This window comes from Loxodonta africana, chromosome 3 (assembly GCF_030014295.1).
Source record: "Loxodonta africana isolate mLoxAfr1 chromosome 3, mLoxAfr1.hap2, whole genome shotgun sequence".
NCBI classification, from domain to species: Eukaryota; Metazoa; Chordata; class Mammalia; order Proboscidea; family Elephantidae; genus Loxodonta; species Loxodonta africana.
Window position 1 is genome coordinate 82,889,545 of NC_087344.1, and position 17,649 is coordinate 82,907,193.

Here is a 17,649-nt window from a genome sequence, read left to right on the forward strand (position 1 = left end):
ATTCAAAGAATTCAGGAAATGGCCTTAAGACTTTGTGGCTGACTGTGTCCCTCTGTTAGTGTAAGGAGCAAAGCAGAGTTTGCAAGATCTGTGTTCATGTCCTCTGACTCAGACCTGATTGGTTATATAAAATGAAATGGCTTAAGCCAGGGTCACTTATGCCCAGGCTCCCTGTTTGTCTTTCAGGCTGAGAATCAGGCTGAAAGCCGGGCAGCAGTGGAGGGGACAGTGGAGGCCGGAGCTACAGTTGAAAGCACTGCGTGTTAAGAGAGGGAGCAGAGACTTCCTCTTGAGGGAAAGTTTTTTTGTATATAATGTATTTTTTCACTTTTGGGGGATTCTTTTTATATAACTTCAATAAAGATTGTAAGCAAAGGTTGAGGCTTCGATGGTTTTTCTTAAAATATTGACTGAATCTGTGCCTTGGAGCACTCCAGGTTTTATATAGTGGCCAAAGGTTTTTTTTTTTTTTTAAATCCCTTCTGTACTGACCTCTGTGCTGGAAGTTTTAATTCCCAATTTCTGTGTAATGTGTAGGTGATCAGATCAAGTATGACTTTAGGCCCCTCATCTTCCAACGGTGCTATATTTTCCATTTTTAAATGCCTGGCTGAGCCCAGCTGTCTTGCAAACCTTCAGTGGTGCTGTCCCTGAATGGGAACTACAAAGAGAAGACTTGATGAAGATCTTGCTCTTTGGTGCTGATCATGGATGATGGACCTTGGCTGTTTGCTCTAAGGCAGCCTCCAGTCAGGCCTTGGGTGGTTCTGTTCTCTACCCACCTCTCCAACTGGGGCCTTAATCCTACCTTGGAAAAAGAACTTTGAAGAAAACTTGGGGAAAGTGATCTCTGAGGAAAACAACTGGTCTATTTAATTGTAGAGAATTGAGTTCAGTGGTTTGAAAGGCTGAGGGATTGTGTTGGACACTTTGAATGTGGTTGGAAGAATCTTTGTGGGGAGGCTGGCTGGTTGTTCTATAATTTTCTGTATAGAAAGGTTGAACTGTATTAAAACTTGGAATTGTTACCCTTCTGCAGTTCTGACTTCTCAAATAAATATGCTAAAAGGCTCCTGGGCCGGACTTGTGCTTAAAGATCTTAACAGTGGGATGCTGGGCTGCCTGGAGCAGTTCAGTGTGGGATGTGGGGATTTTATTTAATCATTCTAATACCCACAGGGCTACTTAGGATAGACAGTAGGTTAAAATCTACTGTTTTAACATCCTATGATGCACACAGAGGGACCCCCAAGTAAACCGCAGTTTTCAGCATTGATTTTTTTGCTACTCAAAATGGAGTTTTTTTGTGGCCTGGTAACAGTGACTCACGGCTGCAGAATCTCTGGCTTATTCTGGCTTTGAACTTCCTTCCTGAACATGCTCTTGTATTGGGTGTTCTGTGTCCTGAGGCTTTTTTTTTTTTTTTGGTCAGGCCAGTACAGTTATGACACAATTGAGTCTCAGACTCCTGACCTCCTCTGATTGACAGTGGGATCTGGGGCCAGGACAAGTATAGATGTCACATGTGATCCCACTTGGGCTAGGACCCTACCCTGAATCTATAAATACAGAAGGCTACAGAGCTGCTTATTTATGAGGAGCTTAAATGTCTGGAAAGTTTCTTGGAGGGTGTTCTGAGCTGGGATTTGTATGAAGTGCAGCAATAAGAATGGCTTTAAGCAAAAGACCAAGTGGGAATGAGTTTATCAAGTTCCATTAGCTGGAATTAAAATACCCCTCGTCACCTTACAGAGAACTTCCTATGTGCCGAACGGTGTTGTAAACATGTGGGACACTCATTTAATCCTTACATCAATCTGTTTTATAAAAGAAAACAAGCACGGAAAGGTCAAGTACTCATGGAACGTGGTAAAGCTGTGGTTGGAACTAACACTGTGCTCATAACAGCTGTTTGACTTCAGACCCTATGTTAGGATGTGGAGTAGTAAAGCCACAGGTCTGAGAACACAGCTCAGTCCAGGCCCTAGTCCTGTGCATGTTAAGACACTCATATCTGCAGTCAGTATCTGGGCTCAGAAACTCATGGGGGTGGGACAATACTCTGGTGAGGACCCAAACTCTCATCTCTATCTTTGAGTCCATTAAGGGGTTCCTCTGCAGGAGGTGGTGGATCAGCAAAGCCAGCTGAGGGGGTGAGGGTGCTGGCTTCCAGCGAAGATGAGCTGGACATCTGTGGAATGGGGAAAGACAGGTCCTTAGCAAGACTGTAGACGTTAAGAGCACAGGTTTTGGTGTCAGACTACCTTAATTTGATCCTGTCTTGACGATGTACTGTGAACCTACTTAAAACCTGCTTGTGCCTTGATTTCCTCATCTGTTACATAATGATGTTGGGTACTGTCGAGGTAATTCGGCTCATAGCGATCCCACATGACAGAGGAGAATTGCTCCATGGAATAGTCTAGGCTTTAATGTTCACAGGAGCAGATTGCCAGCTCTTTATCCTGCTGAGCAGCTTGGCGAGTTCAAACCTCCAGCCTTTTAGTTAGCAACCTGGTTGCATCACCAGGGCTTATTAATAAAAACAAGCAAAAACCAAAGCCACTGCTGTCAAGTAAATTCTGACTCATAGCGACCCTGTAGAGTTTTCTAAGGCTATTAATCTCTACAGAAGCAGACTGCCACACCTTTTCTTGAAGAGCTGCTGCAGTTTCGAACTGCAGACTCTTCAGTTGGCAGTTGAGTGCCTTCACCACTGTGCCACCAGGGCTAGTACCTATCTAATAGGGATGTGAAAGAGCCCTGGTGGTGCAATGGTTAAGCACTCAGCTAACAGGTTGGTTCATACCCATCAGTTGCTTCATGGATGAAAGCTGTACCAGTCTGTTTCAATTAAGATCTACAGCCTTGGAAACCTTATGGGGGCAGTTATACTCTGTCCTATAGGGTCGCTATGAGTCGGAGTTAATGTAATGGAAGTGGGTTTGGGTTTTTGGAAATGTAAGCTGTTGCGTTAATGTACAGAAAGCATTTGGTAGTAACTGGCATACAGCGGTCAATCCAAAGGCTGGCTATTATAACTATACCTTTGGTACCCCTATCTCCAGTTGGACCCTCACCAGAGGTGGGTCCTGGTACTCGTGGGCATTTGCTGGGTTGACCTCTGCCAGTGTCTGGACACCTGCATCTCTCGCATTCACCAGCCGCAGAAAGAGCTCAGCCTCACCTGCCTGGGGAGAGGCAACATGGTACTGCATCTGTATCTTGGATGACAAGACCCAGCCCCCACCCTTCATACTCACCTGGGGAATCCCGTTCAGCTGCCCAAGGCTAAGGCTGGAGTCCACAGGAAAGGACTGAAGTGGGAGGCGCCAGCGGCCACTTAACACCTGCTGATCCCGGTTGAATAGTACTAGGGAGGCCCAGGCCTTTGGTTGTGGTGTCCTAGCCCATGCTAGCCCCTGCCAGGCCCACAGCTCACAGACCAAGGATACTGATGGTGAGGGTGGCAGTCTGCAGAAAAACCAAAAAGGTATCAGCAGAACTGCATGCCTTTCTAGGATTCAGTCCTCAGAGCTAATGGTCCTGTACACAGATGAGAAACTTTGCCAGGGTAAGGACACTAAGAGACAAGCCTCAATTGTGGCAAAAAGCCCCAAAATCATAATCCCAATGTACTGACCTGGGCACAGGCTGCCTGCTGGCAAGGATAGCACAGTTGCCCATGGGCCCAGGAGCTGGAGGTGGGGGCAAACAAATGGCGGGGGGCAACGCCGTGGTCCCTCCTGTATCCTGTCCATCTCGAGCCAAGCCAGTCACTAGCTGCACCCAAATCCAAGAGGCCTCAAGGCCTCGCAGGAAGTCATAGAAGATGACCAGACCGGCCCTGGGGAATGCTGGTCTAAGCACACAGGCATGCAACCCTCCCTCCCAGCCAGCTTCCCACTCCTAACTGGCCTTAGTTGGTCTTGACTAGCAGTGGTGACCAAGTCAGATGGCTGGCAGAGGGGGCAGGTCTCACCCAGGGTCGTAGGGGTCAGGGCCCAGCACGTCAGACGGTGGTAGGAGGTGTGGGTCCAGCCCCAGGTTCCTAACCGTAGTTCCAGAAAGCAGCGGCTGTCAGGGAACAAAGGACACTCCAGAAAGCCTCCTAGCTGCCCATGCTCCCTCAATTGCAAAGAGCAGAGCTGCCCGATTCCACCCCTTGGGTCCTCACAGCCTTGCCAGCGCCACCCCAAAACACGGCGTCTGTGGCTGGTGGAAACGGCGGCAGTGGGGGAGCCACCAGCGGCGGGAGGAGTGGGGGATCTCCCCTACCCCTCAGGTGAGCTCTGGGACTGGGCAGATCCCTGGGACCTAGGAGCAGAGAAAAAGTTAGGCTCTGCTGAGCAGGGAGCTAAGACTGGGCTACCATACCACTACTCTGAGAGCCCAGCCCGTGAATGAATTCGCGGAGTCACGGGGATAAAAGAGGCACACACAGAAACATGGTGACACGCGAGGACACAGACGATACGGGGCACAAACACCAGTTTCAGTTCCCGTACATGGTCCCACTACCCCTTCCTCTGAGCCCGGGCTGCTAAAGGTACGGCTGTTAGTACTGACCCCAGGGCATTCTGCCTGCACCCCTCTGCATCTGCAGACACAGGATTTCTGCCTCCAGGCGCTGGTTCTCGGCCTCAACTACCCGAAGCTTCCCCGAGGCGGCACCTGCCCTTCTTTCTGAGAGGAACAAGTCTGATCTGTCACGTCTGACTAATGGCCGGCTGGGTCCCGTTCTGACCAGCTCTCCAGTCATAGGACTCTCTGGACAAGGCTGGACTTGGGGGCTCATTCTAATCACTACCACAGAGACCACCCAGGTTTCCTACCACGGGGCCTCAGCTCAGGTGGTTCTCCTCCCAGGACTAAGACCACCGCTTCTGAGAAGCCCTCTGGGCTGGCCCCTCCTGTTTACCCCTGCGCGCCCGCGACCGCCACAACTCCAGTGCTGATGCCTCCACTTGTAGCTGCCACATCTGGCCCAGAAGGCCGGGGTCCCGGCCCCCGCCCCGAACGTAGGCCTCATGCAGGGCCCTGAGCGGGGGAGAACAGGAAGGCAGAAGTCTTTACACGCCTGGTCAGCGCCTCGCCTCGAACCCGTCCGCGGGCTTCGGACCTCACCCGATCTCGGCAGCCAGAGTCCCTGGGTTGGCCTGGACCACCGGAAAACCGAGTTCAGCCTCTGCGAAGGCTTTCAGCCGGGGCCTGGGCGGGGAGGTGACGGGCTGGGAAACGGCATCGCCGACCAGATGCTGGGCCTCCTGCAGCCCCGCCCCTCCCGGCTCTTACACGTTCCGCCTTCCGGGTCGCGTGGGCCTGCTCCTCGCTGGGCCGCTCCTCTTCCGGACTCCCGCCCAGCGCCCCGCCTCCGTGAGTCCCCGCCCTCCAGAGCGAGCTCGGCGGGGAGCCCGCCGCGCATAGGCCCCGCCCCCGCCCCGCCCCTCGGATCACACCCCAGCGCTTCCGGTCTCACCCTGTCAGGGGCTGTAGCTGTTGGACGCGGCCCTCTAACGCCTTTAGAGCTCCCCGCGTCCGTCCGGCGTCAGTCCAGAGTTCTCGAAGCTCTCGCTCCAGGCCTAATGGACGGGCTATCCCGCCCCGGGTCCTGGCCACACCCTCGAGACGCTGGCTCAGTTCTGCGGGCGTAAGGGAACGGGGCAGAGCGGGTCGGAGCAGCCTTAAGCCAAGCGGTGAGGGGCCCTAGTACCCCACTTCCTCCTCACCCTCGCCGCGTCGCTCCAGGGCCCGACCCTGGGCCTTGGTCTCTGCCACGCGCCTTGCGTAATTCTCGTTCAGCGCCCGCAGCCGCTCATCTGGGCTTCCCGTGGCGTTGGAGTTGAGGTCTTGAGGCGGGGCCTCTGAACCTGAGCACCTCCAGTGCCCCTCTGACCCCCTGGGGATCTCTGTTACCCGGGATTGCATTTCCTGCAGGCAAAGCCGCAGACGCTGCACCTGGAGGTAAACAGTGAACGCGTCTCTGTTGCAGTAACCTGACCCATCCATAGGTTTAGGAAGGACACTAAGATTCTTGAGCCCGTGGAAAGCCGGGTGTACCTCCTCAGTTAGCCTCTTTAGAGCCCACTTGCTAGCCTCCTGGTCTGGGATGCCCTGGGGTTCTTCTGGCGCAACCTGAGAACAGGGTGTAGTGAAAATCCTGAAGGTTAGGGTTCCCTGAATGCCCATCCATGGCAAGAGAGGCCCTTACCACGAGGCTCCCTGGTTCAGTGGCTGTTGAGGGCTGTGCTCCAAGTGTCACCTTCTGGCTGGAGTGGCCAATGCAGAAGCGGTGGGTGTGGGTGGCCAAGAGGGCCTGGGATCGGAAAACCATGTCACAGGCCCCACAGGTCAGGAACTCTGGCTCCCCAGAGGGAGAGGCCATTGGATGGGACCCTTTTCCTGATACCAGCCAAAACCTGTGGAAAACAAGGGCAGGGAAAAGGCAGAGCCTGATGAAACACGCAGGGAAGAAAGGCCAGGTCTAGAAAGTCTCCAAGATCTTTGGGTTTGTTTGGGGAGGAGCCTTAGCTCCCAGGGCAGCAACTACATACAGGTCCAGGCAGGTCTGAAACGGGTGGGGAAGGCCTGGTCACCTTTGGGAGGAGCCCATGGCTTGAAAAATCGTCACAAAAATGTTTCACCTCATTGCATGAGCTTGGGCAAGTCACATTGGTTTCCTTGCCTATACTAATAAAGGGGAATGAACAGCTGCCTCCTTATCACCCACTCTGTCACTCATCATTTAGTAGCTGCTGGCAAGAGTCACTGCTCTGTTCTCAAGTGGATACACAGTGCAGGGCACCCGGCAGGTCCTGGCTCTGCAGAATATACTCCAAGTAAAGTATTCTTCAGAACAGGGAACACCTGGGAGAAGAGGCAGTCTTGCCCTTTTGGAAGGTCTGCTTGGAAACTCTTCTTTTACCTAGACTGAATAGCTAGCTCTTCCCAGCACCATGCCTCTCTGGACACAACCACAGCTTTTGCACAGCCTAGTCACACCAGGGTCTCTAAAGGTCTCTCCCTAACTTCCATCCCCCAACTTGTGTGTGTTTGCAGCTGTAATGGGAGGATAATCAGCACAGTTCAAGAAAATCAGCAAAGCTCTGTGAGAACATAATGAATTTATCAACTGAGGGAATCAAGTCCAGAAGGTACTTACTCCTTTCCTCAAGTCTGGGAAGGACCAAACCACATCTCTCCTACTCCCTCTACCTGTGAGTATCTGCATCCGTCAGGTTATGAAGAGGAAGAAGGTCCAAGCTATCCACATGTGGAATGAAAACTTTTCTAAACAAGACAGACAATGCATTTCTCCCCTACACCATGTAAGACCAAGGTTTGACCAGCAGCAGGTTACAAAGTGTTTCAAAGTATGTGATTTCAAACCAGTTCAATTCTGACTGAGAAAAAGGGTACTACATTTTTAGAAAATTATTAAGTGGCAAAGCCCAAGTATCAACCTACTTCTGACTCCAAGTTTAGTAATTTCGCAATACATTGTTAGAGTTCAGAGTTCATTTTATAGTATTTCTCTGATTCTAAGATGCACATTTTTTTATATTTTAACAACACATAAATCAGGATTCACAATGAGGGAGGAGTCATAATATAACTGGCAGGAGTTCTCCTACTGCTACATTGTGTGTTAAAACCAACGCTGTCTTACATTCAATGAAAAAGTTCTTACTGCTCTTACCTCAACTGCCATTCGCTCTTGGATTACTTACACCATTAGCAGTAGGTTCAGTATGGCAGATAGGGGCTCTGCCTTCCCGGCCTGTAGAATCTAGCAAATGTCCTACTGGCCTCTAGCCTCCCCATCTGGTCTAGAGATAACACTACAAATAATCTTTCTAACATGCTATCAGGCCTGTTCTGTCTATGCTTGTCTCCCATGAGAGTATGATCTTGAGTCCCGAGTTAATTATCTACTAGCGACTAATTAGTGTATGGATGTCCAAAGAGTGCCAAAAGATGTTTAAATTGATTTGTCCATCACATCTTGGCTGGAGGTTTCATCTTCGTTTTTTTAGCTTTCACTTTTCCCTCCACGAGGCTGGGCACTCCTTGTATTCCTGAGACATGAAAACAGGAGCTTGGGAAGTATTTGTGGAATAAAAGAGCTTGCTTCCTCCACTGAACACCCAACTAGAACTGCCTCAAATCCCTTCTCTCCCATGCTCTTGTGTACCGGTAAGGTCCTATCTGCCATACAGACCTTAAAATGTGCACATTGATGAATACATTGTTGTTTGCTGCTGCCTGCTATCTAGTAGATTCCGACTCACAGCAACCCATGTGACAAAGCAGAGCTGCCCCATAGGGTTTTCTTGGCTGTACTCTACAGAAGCAGACTGCCAGAAGTTCCTCCTGCAGAGCTGCTGGGTGGATTAGAACAGCCGACCTTTTGGTTAGCAGCAGAGCACTTAACCATTTGCACCACCAGGGATCCTTGGTAAATATACAGGCAGTCAAAAGTGGTTCTGGTGAAGGAAAATTGGGTTTCTAATTTTATTACAGGTATGCTCTGCTTTTCGCAAGTTTGCTTTATGCCACTCTGCTTTTATGAAAGACCTACATCAGTACCTGTTTCCACTAACTGAAGAGGATTTTTGCTTTCGTAAAAAATGGATAGTGTTCAGTGTTTATTCTGCAACGAGCCACGGAAAAGGCAGTACCCACCCAAGCAACCAGAGTGGCGCTGCCAAGCTCCTTCCCCACACTTGGCATCGAGCCGCCACAGCTCTGAGCTGTGTCTGAGCACTTGTACTTTATCTCAATTTGGCAAGATGTGTCCCAGCTCTGTGTGATTTGGTATGATTTCGGTAGGCAGTTTTTTGGGTCTGGGAACGAGCAAACATTTTTCCCATATAAATTAATGTTAATTGCTTTTTTATGCCATTTCGATTTACAAAAGGTTTCACTGGAACATGACTTTGCACAGGGTTTTCTGCATCAAAAAAGTATCTGCTAAGAGGAGAAACAGATGTGCCTGGTTTCAGATTCCCCCAGATGCTAAAAATGTCCCCCCTAAAAAAGAATCCATTTCATCTAATTTTAAAGAAAATATTCTCAACACAAGACAATCCAAACTGATGCAAAATATTTATTCCAAGTTAGTTATTTTATGCAGTTTTCCCCCTCATAACAGACTTGTGATAGCCACATTTTTTAAATCTGTAAATAATGTTATCAAAATAATCTTAATCTTTGAAATCTCACAAAAATTTATATTTTACAATCCACCCTGAATATCAAGGCTGCAAGAATAACACAACATTTCCTATATCCAAATATTTTACAGCTGTACCCAAAAAGGAAAAAAAAAAAGAAAACCACATTTGCTTGGTTAAGGGCTAAAGTTACCCGAGCAGCCAAAAATAAAATAAAATATCCAAATTATTAGCATTAATTTAATACAATTATAACTTCAATAGTCACTTTGTCATTGACAATGATTGCTTGAGCACAGGGGTGAGTGCCCCAAGGGCTGGTAGTAGAAGCTGCTGCAGACCCGTGTCTCCTCTCTGCACTGCCAGCTTCCACCTGTGCGTCGCCCAGATACACTGTGTGTCTAAGTGTATGTATATATATATAGGTGTGTGTGTATATATATACATATTTTAAAATCTTTCCCACCACACAAACTTCTCTCTATTAAGCAGAAAACAGGGAAGAACAACAACAACAAAAGCTAAAAAGCCAATCGCTCTCTCTTTGGGATATGATTATTTCCCTTGTGCATAAAGTATTCAACAACAACATAAAAAAAGGAAAAGAACGATTTCTTTTGTATACTCCCGGAACACACAAGCCAAGTTTATGGGGTCAGCTTAACTGAGCACTTTTATGCCTACTTCCAGGCATCGTCATCAGATGTTTCACTGCTACTGGTTTCTGTGTCTGAGTCCTCAAACTCTGCTTTCTGAGTGCTTCTCCAAGGAGAGAGCAGGCTGGAAATGCGGCCCTGTAAGAAGCCATTCTTCCCAAAGCCATTTCTTCTTAGCTGTGAGGCGAAGCATGGGAGAGAAAGAAAAACCATTGATGACTGTACTGGTCCACGGGACCTGGGAAAGGCCAGGCCTAGGAATATAGCCTGATCTTCTAGGATCTTATAGCAGAACTTTTCAAACTTCAACATGCATATTCATCTAAGCGTCTTTTTAAAATTCTGTTCTGTATGTCTGGGTTACGGGTTGAAATTTCCTATTTCTAACAAGGTCTCAGGAACACAGCTCTAAGTAGCAAGGTCTTAATGTCAGTCATTCTGTAACATCTCCCTTTAAACTTATCACAATTGTAATTTATGTTTTAAATACCTGTCACCAGAATATGAGCTCCAAGAAGTTTATAGAAACCCACTTGTCTTGTTCACTGCTCAGGGTCTGGCAGTGTTTTTACTCAGGGAAAATATCCAGGTATTTGTTGAATAAATTCAAATTCTGGTTTCTTAGCTCTGGCCAGAATACCAGAAAGAAACCACAGAGATGGAAGCAAGGTATGATGAGCCTGCTTCCCTAAGGGCCAAAGGGCTCTGGGGCTCAGAACATACTATTTTCTCAAACCTGCTAGCCACTGCTCTGGTTTTTGTATCGACCACTGGAGACTGTATTGCCCAAGCAGTTAGATGCCTACACTTGTACTGTTCTAAAAAACTTATTTTTTTCCCCAAGGTTTTCCTCTCACACTATACCAGGATTTCCTAAGGGCAAGGGTTGTCCTGATTCCTTCTTCTCCTAGTTGTTAGTTGGAGTCCAGGAAAGGTTTCTGGGTAGCTGAATGACATACCTGCTCTGTCTTCATGTGGAACTCTTTAAGCTCATCCTCTGTGAGAGGAAGGAAATTCTCATCATTTTCAGGATATTCCTGCCATCCCATTGCTTTCAGTAACCTAGCGGAGGCAGAACGACAGGCAAAGAAAATACAACACCTTTAAGCCTGAGCAGGTAGCCCTACAAATTTCCACCCTGCGTAGGAGCACTGGGATCTGCTTGGAAGTTAGAGAAGAGCTTGATTTTTCTCTTTTACCCAGTGGGACAAGTTTTAATTATGGCTACAGAGGTGCTCATAGTTAAATTGGGGGAGGAGGGGATGCAGCCATAGTTTAGAGAACAAACGCTACCAGAGACAGTAATAGCAGAAAAGAACCAAACACCCACAAGGGCCCTCTGTCCCATAGGTCAAAACAAAGGAAGAAATCTTCACTTTTATTTCTTATAAGCCAAATTAGCATATTTCCACATGTACCTAAGTTCTCTTTCAACTGCAATGCACCGTCAACTCCTTCAAATCTTGTCACCTCGGGACAGGAGCCTCCTTTCAGGAAGGCACGTCCATACTTGCAAGCCCCATTTGCCATCTACCTGTCCAGACAGCTGGCTGCTCTGTGGTTCAAGGCCCTCATTCAAACAACACTTTGTACACAAGGGTCTCATGCTTTCTGAGATCCCTTAAAGGAGTCTTACAGTAACTGCTCATTTGGGGCCAAGAGGTTGCTAAGGGATCAGCACAAGTTTCAGGAGCCATAAACTGAGTCTGAAACTAAACCACATGAAAGCCTTGGGGAGCTGAGTGTGAAAACGCTGGCTAAGTCTGAAAGGAAAATGCGCAATGAGCAAAGGATAACCTGCGACATACAGAGAACACGGTATGGTGCTTGTTGGACTTCTCTCTCTATACCAGGCTTGATCTGACATGTGTTCTCAATTATGTCCAAGATCCTTGCAGGCCGTATGCTGCATGCCCTGTGATTTGATTCTCACTCACCTGTGCTCAGCTTCCAAAGAGTGTGAGAGGACCTCCCCTTCCTCCACTACGGGGAGAGCAAGGCCATTCTGGTGACAGCTTTCCTCTCCATTTTCCTTTGGTTCAGGTGTACTGCGGTTCTCCAACTGCCATAACAGAAAAGGAAGGAAGCTCTTGGTTTAACAATTCTTTGTCGCCAGATAAGCAATCCACAAGATTGAGGAGTCAGAACCAGAAAAATGCTTTCCAGAGGACAGCCTCTGTCCCTATGGTTTCTCGACTTAAAAATGAGGTCTTGTTCACCTTGCTAAGATTTCCAAAGGACACCAACTGATAACCATCCTTTCTGAATTTCAGGTTATGTCACCTGTGGCAGAAACTACTAGATACTTATGTATTATCCATTCCCTGTTCTTTCTTACTAACAGAACTTTCATTGTTTGACAGGGGAACCAATGTGCTCGGCTAAAAGAAGTTTATTTTCCTAGGCTCCCTTGCAGCTAGGAGTGGCCATGTGACAGGAGACCAATGAAGTCTAAGTACAAATTGCTGAGTATTCTTTCTAAGAAAGCTTTAAAAACAAAAAAAAGGGACAGACATCTTTTCCATAAATAAAACATAGATAGAATGCTTAGAGATCATAACCATCCTAATACAACGTGAACAAAACAAAATTTAATGTATTTTCTAATGATACCACTGAGCTGCCATGCCCTCTTGGACTGCCCACCTCTAACCTTTCTGTTGCAGTACACAGACCTCTTATTTGTTTTATAGCTGTTTGTCAAAAATTTGTTTTATTGCAATTAAATACAATCCTAACTAATAAAAGTTTCTGTAATTTACCTACTTCTTACAGCACTGACCAAGTCAAGATTTTACGGTGGTGCTGCCCTTGACCAAGCACACTGAGTCCCAGGATATCTGTCATTGAAATTTCTGCTGAACAAAGGTTTAAGCTCACTTTCCTAAAGGCTCTACTAGGCTCTTACTTCACAGAAAAAATCTCTGCACATTTTAAAACTTGCCATACTTTTCTCCCTTAACAAAAAAACCCTAGACATAGAACAAAGGAAAACAATGGCAAAGCCCTTCCTTTCCTCACCCTATGCTGTCCCTGAAAACCCCTCTGCTCTTACATCGTCCAGCTTGTCACAGTCTCTGTTCTCTGAGAAGTCTCCGTTCCGGTCATCCTTCAGAGTCTTCAGGAACTCACTCTTCCTGTCGGTAGTTCGGCGAGTCAACTTGGTCAGCCGAGAAGAGCTGATCTCAATAGGAGGGGTGGTGCTGGAGGGACTCTGAACAAATACCACAAGCAGTCTGTTCCTGACAGCAAAGAGCAGGAACTGGGATTCTAGGGGTTTTCCAGAATCTGATAGCCTGTTTATCACTCTGTTATTATCAAAACAATCCTTTTAATTTCAACAGACTTCGGCTTTGCATGCATGGTTTTTACAGTCAAGACTGGCTGATATAAAAACAAACCAAACCAGCTGTTATGGAGTTGATTTTGACTCATGGCAACTCCATGTGTGTCAGAGTAGAACTGTGTTCCATGGGGTTTTCAACGCCTGACTTTTTTGGAAGTAGACTGCCAGGCCTTTCTTCCGAGGCACCTCTGGGTAGACTTGAACTGCAAACCATCCAGTTAGCAGCTGAGTATGTTAACCATTTGTGCCACCCAGGGAACCTGGTTAATACAGCACCTCCTTTAATCTTTCTAAAGACACTAACAGAATGCCAGGATAATACAGGTTGACACTCTTCTATCACACAGCAATTATCCCACCCAGCTACTGCCCACCTCTGGATGGTAATGGGAAGCACTGGTAAAGAAATAATTCTCAGCTAAGCTCAGCTACAAAAGTGATAGATAGGACTATACATATCACATTGTATAGCTTAGGATAAGTAAATGGGAGATGGCACGTCTAGAAAGGGCTGTTCTGCTTGACCCTCAACTCACCTCTTTGGGAGAACTTAGAACTGCACCACCAGCCAGTACCACTGGTTTGGTAACAGAGATTGGACTAGTAAAAGCAGACTCCCGGCTAGAGGAAAGGGATCCTGATTTGTGTTCCATTCTGTTAGTTTTCCATGCACTGGGCTACAAGGGAAAAAAGAACTAATCAGTCCAAACAAGCATGCGAACAGAAGTTCAGTTAAAAAGATCATAAACCAAAGAGTGAGATGTTAAGAAACAGGAACACAAGTTCCCAGAGCTTACCTGTCTCAACATAGTTGGGAGGTATGCAACCTCTTTCTGAGGTTAGGCACTTGAAGGAAAAAGGCAGATGGGAACCAGAAGAGCCATGGGATGTTAGTAAGTATTCTTCAAAAACAGAGCTCTAGTTCAATAAGCCTGGGAGGTGCTGGGGTGAGCAAAGTTCAACAGGTTTCTTTACTATGCTATTTCTCAAAGCATTTAACTGGCATGTGAATTTGAGGGACAAATACAACATTTGCCAAACTTATCTATTCCCCAATTTTTTTTTTTTTAATGGTAGGCTTGTTAACCTCTGATATACCCAGGTAATCCACAAAACTAAAAGAAAAATGCTGTTTTCCAGAACTTTGATGGAAAGAAGCTAGTTCCAGGCCAGGGTGGGAAATGTAAAATAGCTTCACAATCCTGGTTTAGCCCAGAGGCCCTTCTTTTGCTCAGCACCGAGGAGTCTGGATCCGTTCTGCCACTTTGGCCCTGGCCCCAACTATGACAGCAGCAAAGTACAGCTGGAACAGTATAACTGAAATACTCTGTTTTTCTGATTCAATCGCACTGAGGAGATCAAGAAAGATGAGGCAGGCCAATGGAGGAGGGCTGAAGCAAGTGAGAAGCTTCTACCCGTTTTTCCAGAACTGAAGAATTAGAACCAAGAGAGCTCCAGGACAAAAGAAGGGTCTGAATGAAAAGAATCCTTTTTCTGGGTGCCTTCTTAGTTGAGGAGTATTAAAGAGGACACTGCAGGCTTTGCGAAGGTTATCTACTGAGTATCTACCAATGTACCAGATGCTTATCATGGTATCTTGATAATGCTATCAGATATAATTATTAATACATACATATATTTTTTTTACAAAGAATGACGGTGAGTATAAGAAAAAGTTATGCTATTTGTCCAAAGTTACTCATCCAGTAATGTTTCCAAATAGAACATGAAAGCAAATAAGAGAGACAATGTTTCCAAAGACACTATGCAAGCAAATAAGAGACAATGACCCAACCAGAATGAAGGTTCACTTATTTTCTTATACTGATGAAAATCTAAAGATTTATCAAGTTAACTATCAAAGATTATTTATGGCTTCGTGACTGTTTTCACCAGATGCCTTGTCCTTCTTTTAACATTGCCACTTCAGGGCACCCAAACTTTTGGGCTTCTGACACAGTACTATGGCAGGTTTATTAGACAGCATTATATCCAACAGGATACCAACATCTCTGCCCATTTTATTCCAACTTAATCTTCAGTAACTCTTCAACACTATACTATAGCTGGCTTCCCACTGAAGAAAACCATTATGCACCATGCCCTTTTTTATTAGATGAATGTATTTTTTAAAATCCACTAAAGTGAACTGTAAATCAACCAGTTTTTTTTTAAATGTCTTCCCCTTTCCGTCAGACTCCAACTCATCCCAACTCTCTCCCCTTCAAATGATCTTCTCTTCTACTACTGGGCTGAGAAGTCTGAAAAAATTGGACCCAAACTTTCCCCAATTCCCTCCTCTGTACCTCAAGTTCCTCTGATAGCTCCCTATTCTGTTTCTCCCATTCTACATCTGTTCATTCTCTTCTGTGAATTTATCAATTATTTCTCCCTCACATATTCAATCTCTTCCTCTCTAATAATTTTTTCTATTCTATCTACAAATGTGCTAAGTAAGCTACCTTACTCAAGTTGGGGGGAGGGGAACAGGGGGCAAACACAACCATTTTCCCTCATCTTTTATCTACCATCCTTCTATTGCCAATTTTTTTGTGAGTAAGTCAGTATCTGCTGTTTTCCACTTGGTCAGTACTCCTTATTATAGTACTTAATTCCCTGCAATACTCACCTCTGTCCCCATTCTAAAACATCTCATGGTTGCATAAATAGCCAAGATTCTTGTCCCTATATTAAATTCAAAAGCTATCTGTCAAACATGTCTTCTTTGGAGAAAGAGATACTTGCTCATTTCACATCCTTTTTGAACCTGTCCTTTTCCCTCCCTCTTTCCTTCTCAATTCCCTGATGCTTCATTCTCTAAGTTCTCTTCTTACCTCCTGAATTCCTCTCAGACTTTTCACTGGATGTAGGCATTCTACAGGTTTTTAGCCTCAGTGCTCTTCTGCTGCTGTAATCTCTTCCTAGGTAAACTTCATTAGAAAAACTAGTTAATTGTAACTGTTTAATCAGTTTAACTTGTTAAAATTATGTAGACAATATCTAAAACTGTATCTCTAGCCCTAACCTCTCCAGAACTTCTGTAAGGGGCTCCATGACTTGGCTTTATCTTACTTCGCACCACTTTCCAAGCACCAGCCATACCGAACACTTGTCCCTCCCCAAACATGGTGTGTTTTTACCTCCGTTTTTTGGTAACGATGGTTCCGTCCACCCAGAATGCTCCACATACTTGCTCCCTAAACAAACTCATCTATTATTTTCAAACTGCCATTTACTGAATACTTACGATGTGCCAGGAGCTATATTCCAAGTACTTTTTACACTTTAATTTCATTTGCTTACCAAAATCCTGTGACAAAGATACTATAATTAACCACAATTTACTGTTGAGGAAACAAATTTATCAAAATTAAATAGCTTGTTCATGCACATAACCCTAGAGTAGCATAAAGATTCCAACTCAGTCAAGTTTGACTCAAAAGTCTAAATTCTCAACTTCCTTTCTTCTATTCATCTTTAAAGATGTGAGGCATTCTGGGGCAGTGGACAAGAGCCCTGGGTTTGAACTCAGGTAGACTTAGGTGAAGAGTTCTTACTCCAATCACTTATTAGCTATGTAACCTCACATTACATAATTCTATACATTCCACAACTCGTCTGTCAGTTTGTCATACTGTGGTGGCTTGTGTGTTGCTGTGATACTAGAAAGCATGCCACTGGTATTTCAAATACCAGCAGGGTCACCTATGGTGGACAGGTTTCAGCAGCGCTTCCAGACTAACACAGGCTAGGAGGAACAACATGGAAATCTACTTCTGGAAAACTGGCCAATGAAAACCTTATGAACAGCAGTGGAATACTGTCCGACATAGTGCCAGAAGATGAATTCCTCAGGTTGGAAGGCACTCAAAATACAAATGTGGAAGAACTGAGGCAGACTGGGTTAACTGTGCTGGCAGAACAAAAGAGCTGTTAAAGATTACCATCTAGAAGTTAGGTAAACATGAACCACACCCTGTCAACAAGATAAGGTTGAAACAACCCCTGAATTACTACCTCCTTCTTAGCGTTTTTTCTAGTCCCTTTCCCTTTTACAGGCTCCAGCATGGGCAGAAGAACAAAGCGTGACCGCTGTTTAACCTTCCTTAGCCCTCTGAAGATGAGGATGTAGTACCAAAGATCAGTGCACTTGCACTATATCCCATAATAAGTGATGCCAAGGGCTGCAGAGGGGACTTCATCTTGAATACACCGGGTTCCATCTTGGGATGAGCAGGTAACCTAATTAACATGCACCAACATTCTGAGAAGTACCCTGCCCCTTGAAAGAAACCCACTAAATATTCACTACTGTATTGTTTCCACAGAAGACATATAAGCCCTTGCCTTGCTTCCCTTTTCTAGTTAAGTCTTTTGGAGAGGCTTAGTCCTCCACTAACTCCTTTTGCTTGACTCAGGCAAAACAAAGCTTGCTGAAGATAAAGTTTGTCTTTTGCATGTATTCTTACTT

At 45.8% G+C, this 17,649-nt stretch overlaps 3 protein-coding genes across 9 annotated transcripts in view; 1 reads left to right on the forward strand and 2 right to left on the reverse strand.

Moving 5' to 3' along the window:
• Positions 1 to 9,364, forward strand: part of NASP (nuclear autoantigenic sperm protein) — a 66,695-nt gene extending 57,331 nt beyond the window's left edge. For 4 of the 5 annotated variants that reach the window (XM_010595318.3, XM_003415361.4, XM_010595319.3 and 1 more), the window contains one exon: positions 187 to 9,364. In XM_010595318.3, coding sequence (XP_010593620.1) covers positions 187 to 267 — 81 coding nt within the window. In that variant the 3' untranslated portion in view covers positions 268 to 9,364. The remainder of the gene's footprint in view (positions 1 to 186) is intronic. The other variant, XR_010321386.1, reaches the window with a different exon arrangement.
• CCDC17 (coiled-coil domain containing 17) lies at positions 424 to 7,149 on the reverse strand. Its single transcript, XM_064281894.1, has 13 exons — positions 6,177 to 7,149; positions 6,061 to 6,133; positions 5,730 to 5,958; positions 5,480 to 5,642; positions 5,128 to 5,211; positions 4,909 to 5,040; positions 4,570 to 4,682; positions 4,178 to 4,317; positions 3,983 to 4,077; positions 3,644 to 3,847; positions 3,264 to 3,474; positions 3,081 to 3,191; positions 424 to 2,191 (listed from the first exon to the last, which is right to left on the reverse strand). Exons 1-13 carry the CDS (start codon positions 6,383 to 6,385, stop codon positions 2,042 to 2,044), a joined length of 1,914 nt encoding a protein of 637 aa, XP_064137964.1. The 5' UTR covers positions 6,386 to 7,149; the 3' UTR covers positions 424 to 2,041.
• The window catches only part of GPBP1L1 (GC-rich promoter binding protein 1 like 1), a 60,880-nt gene continuing 52,322 nt past the window's right edge, over positions 9,092 to 17,649 (reverse strand). For all 3 annotated transcript variants that reach the window (XM_023554689.2, XM_003415571.4, XM_010595322.3), the window contains 5 exons: positions 13,715 to 13,855; positions 12,888 to 13,046; positions 11,770 to 11,894; positions 10,792 to 10,894; positions 9,092 to 10,009 (listed from right to left, as the gene is read on the reverse strand). In XM_023554689.2, coding sequence (XP_023410457.1) covers positions 9,857 to 10,009; positions 10,792 to 10,894; positions 11,770 to 11,894; positions 12,888 to 13,046; positions 13,715 to 13,855 — 681 coding nt within the window. In that variant the 3' untranslated portion in view covers positions 9,092 to 9,856. The remainder of the gene's footprint in view (positions 10,010 to 10,791; positions 10,895 to 11,769; positions 11,895 to 12,887; positions 13,047 to 13,714; positions 13,856 to 17,649) is intronic.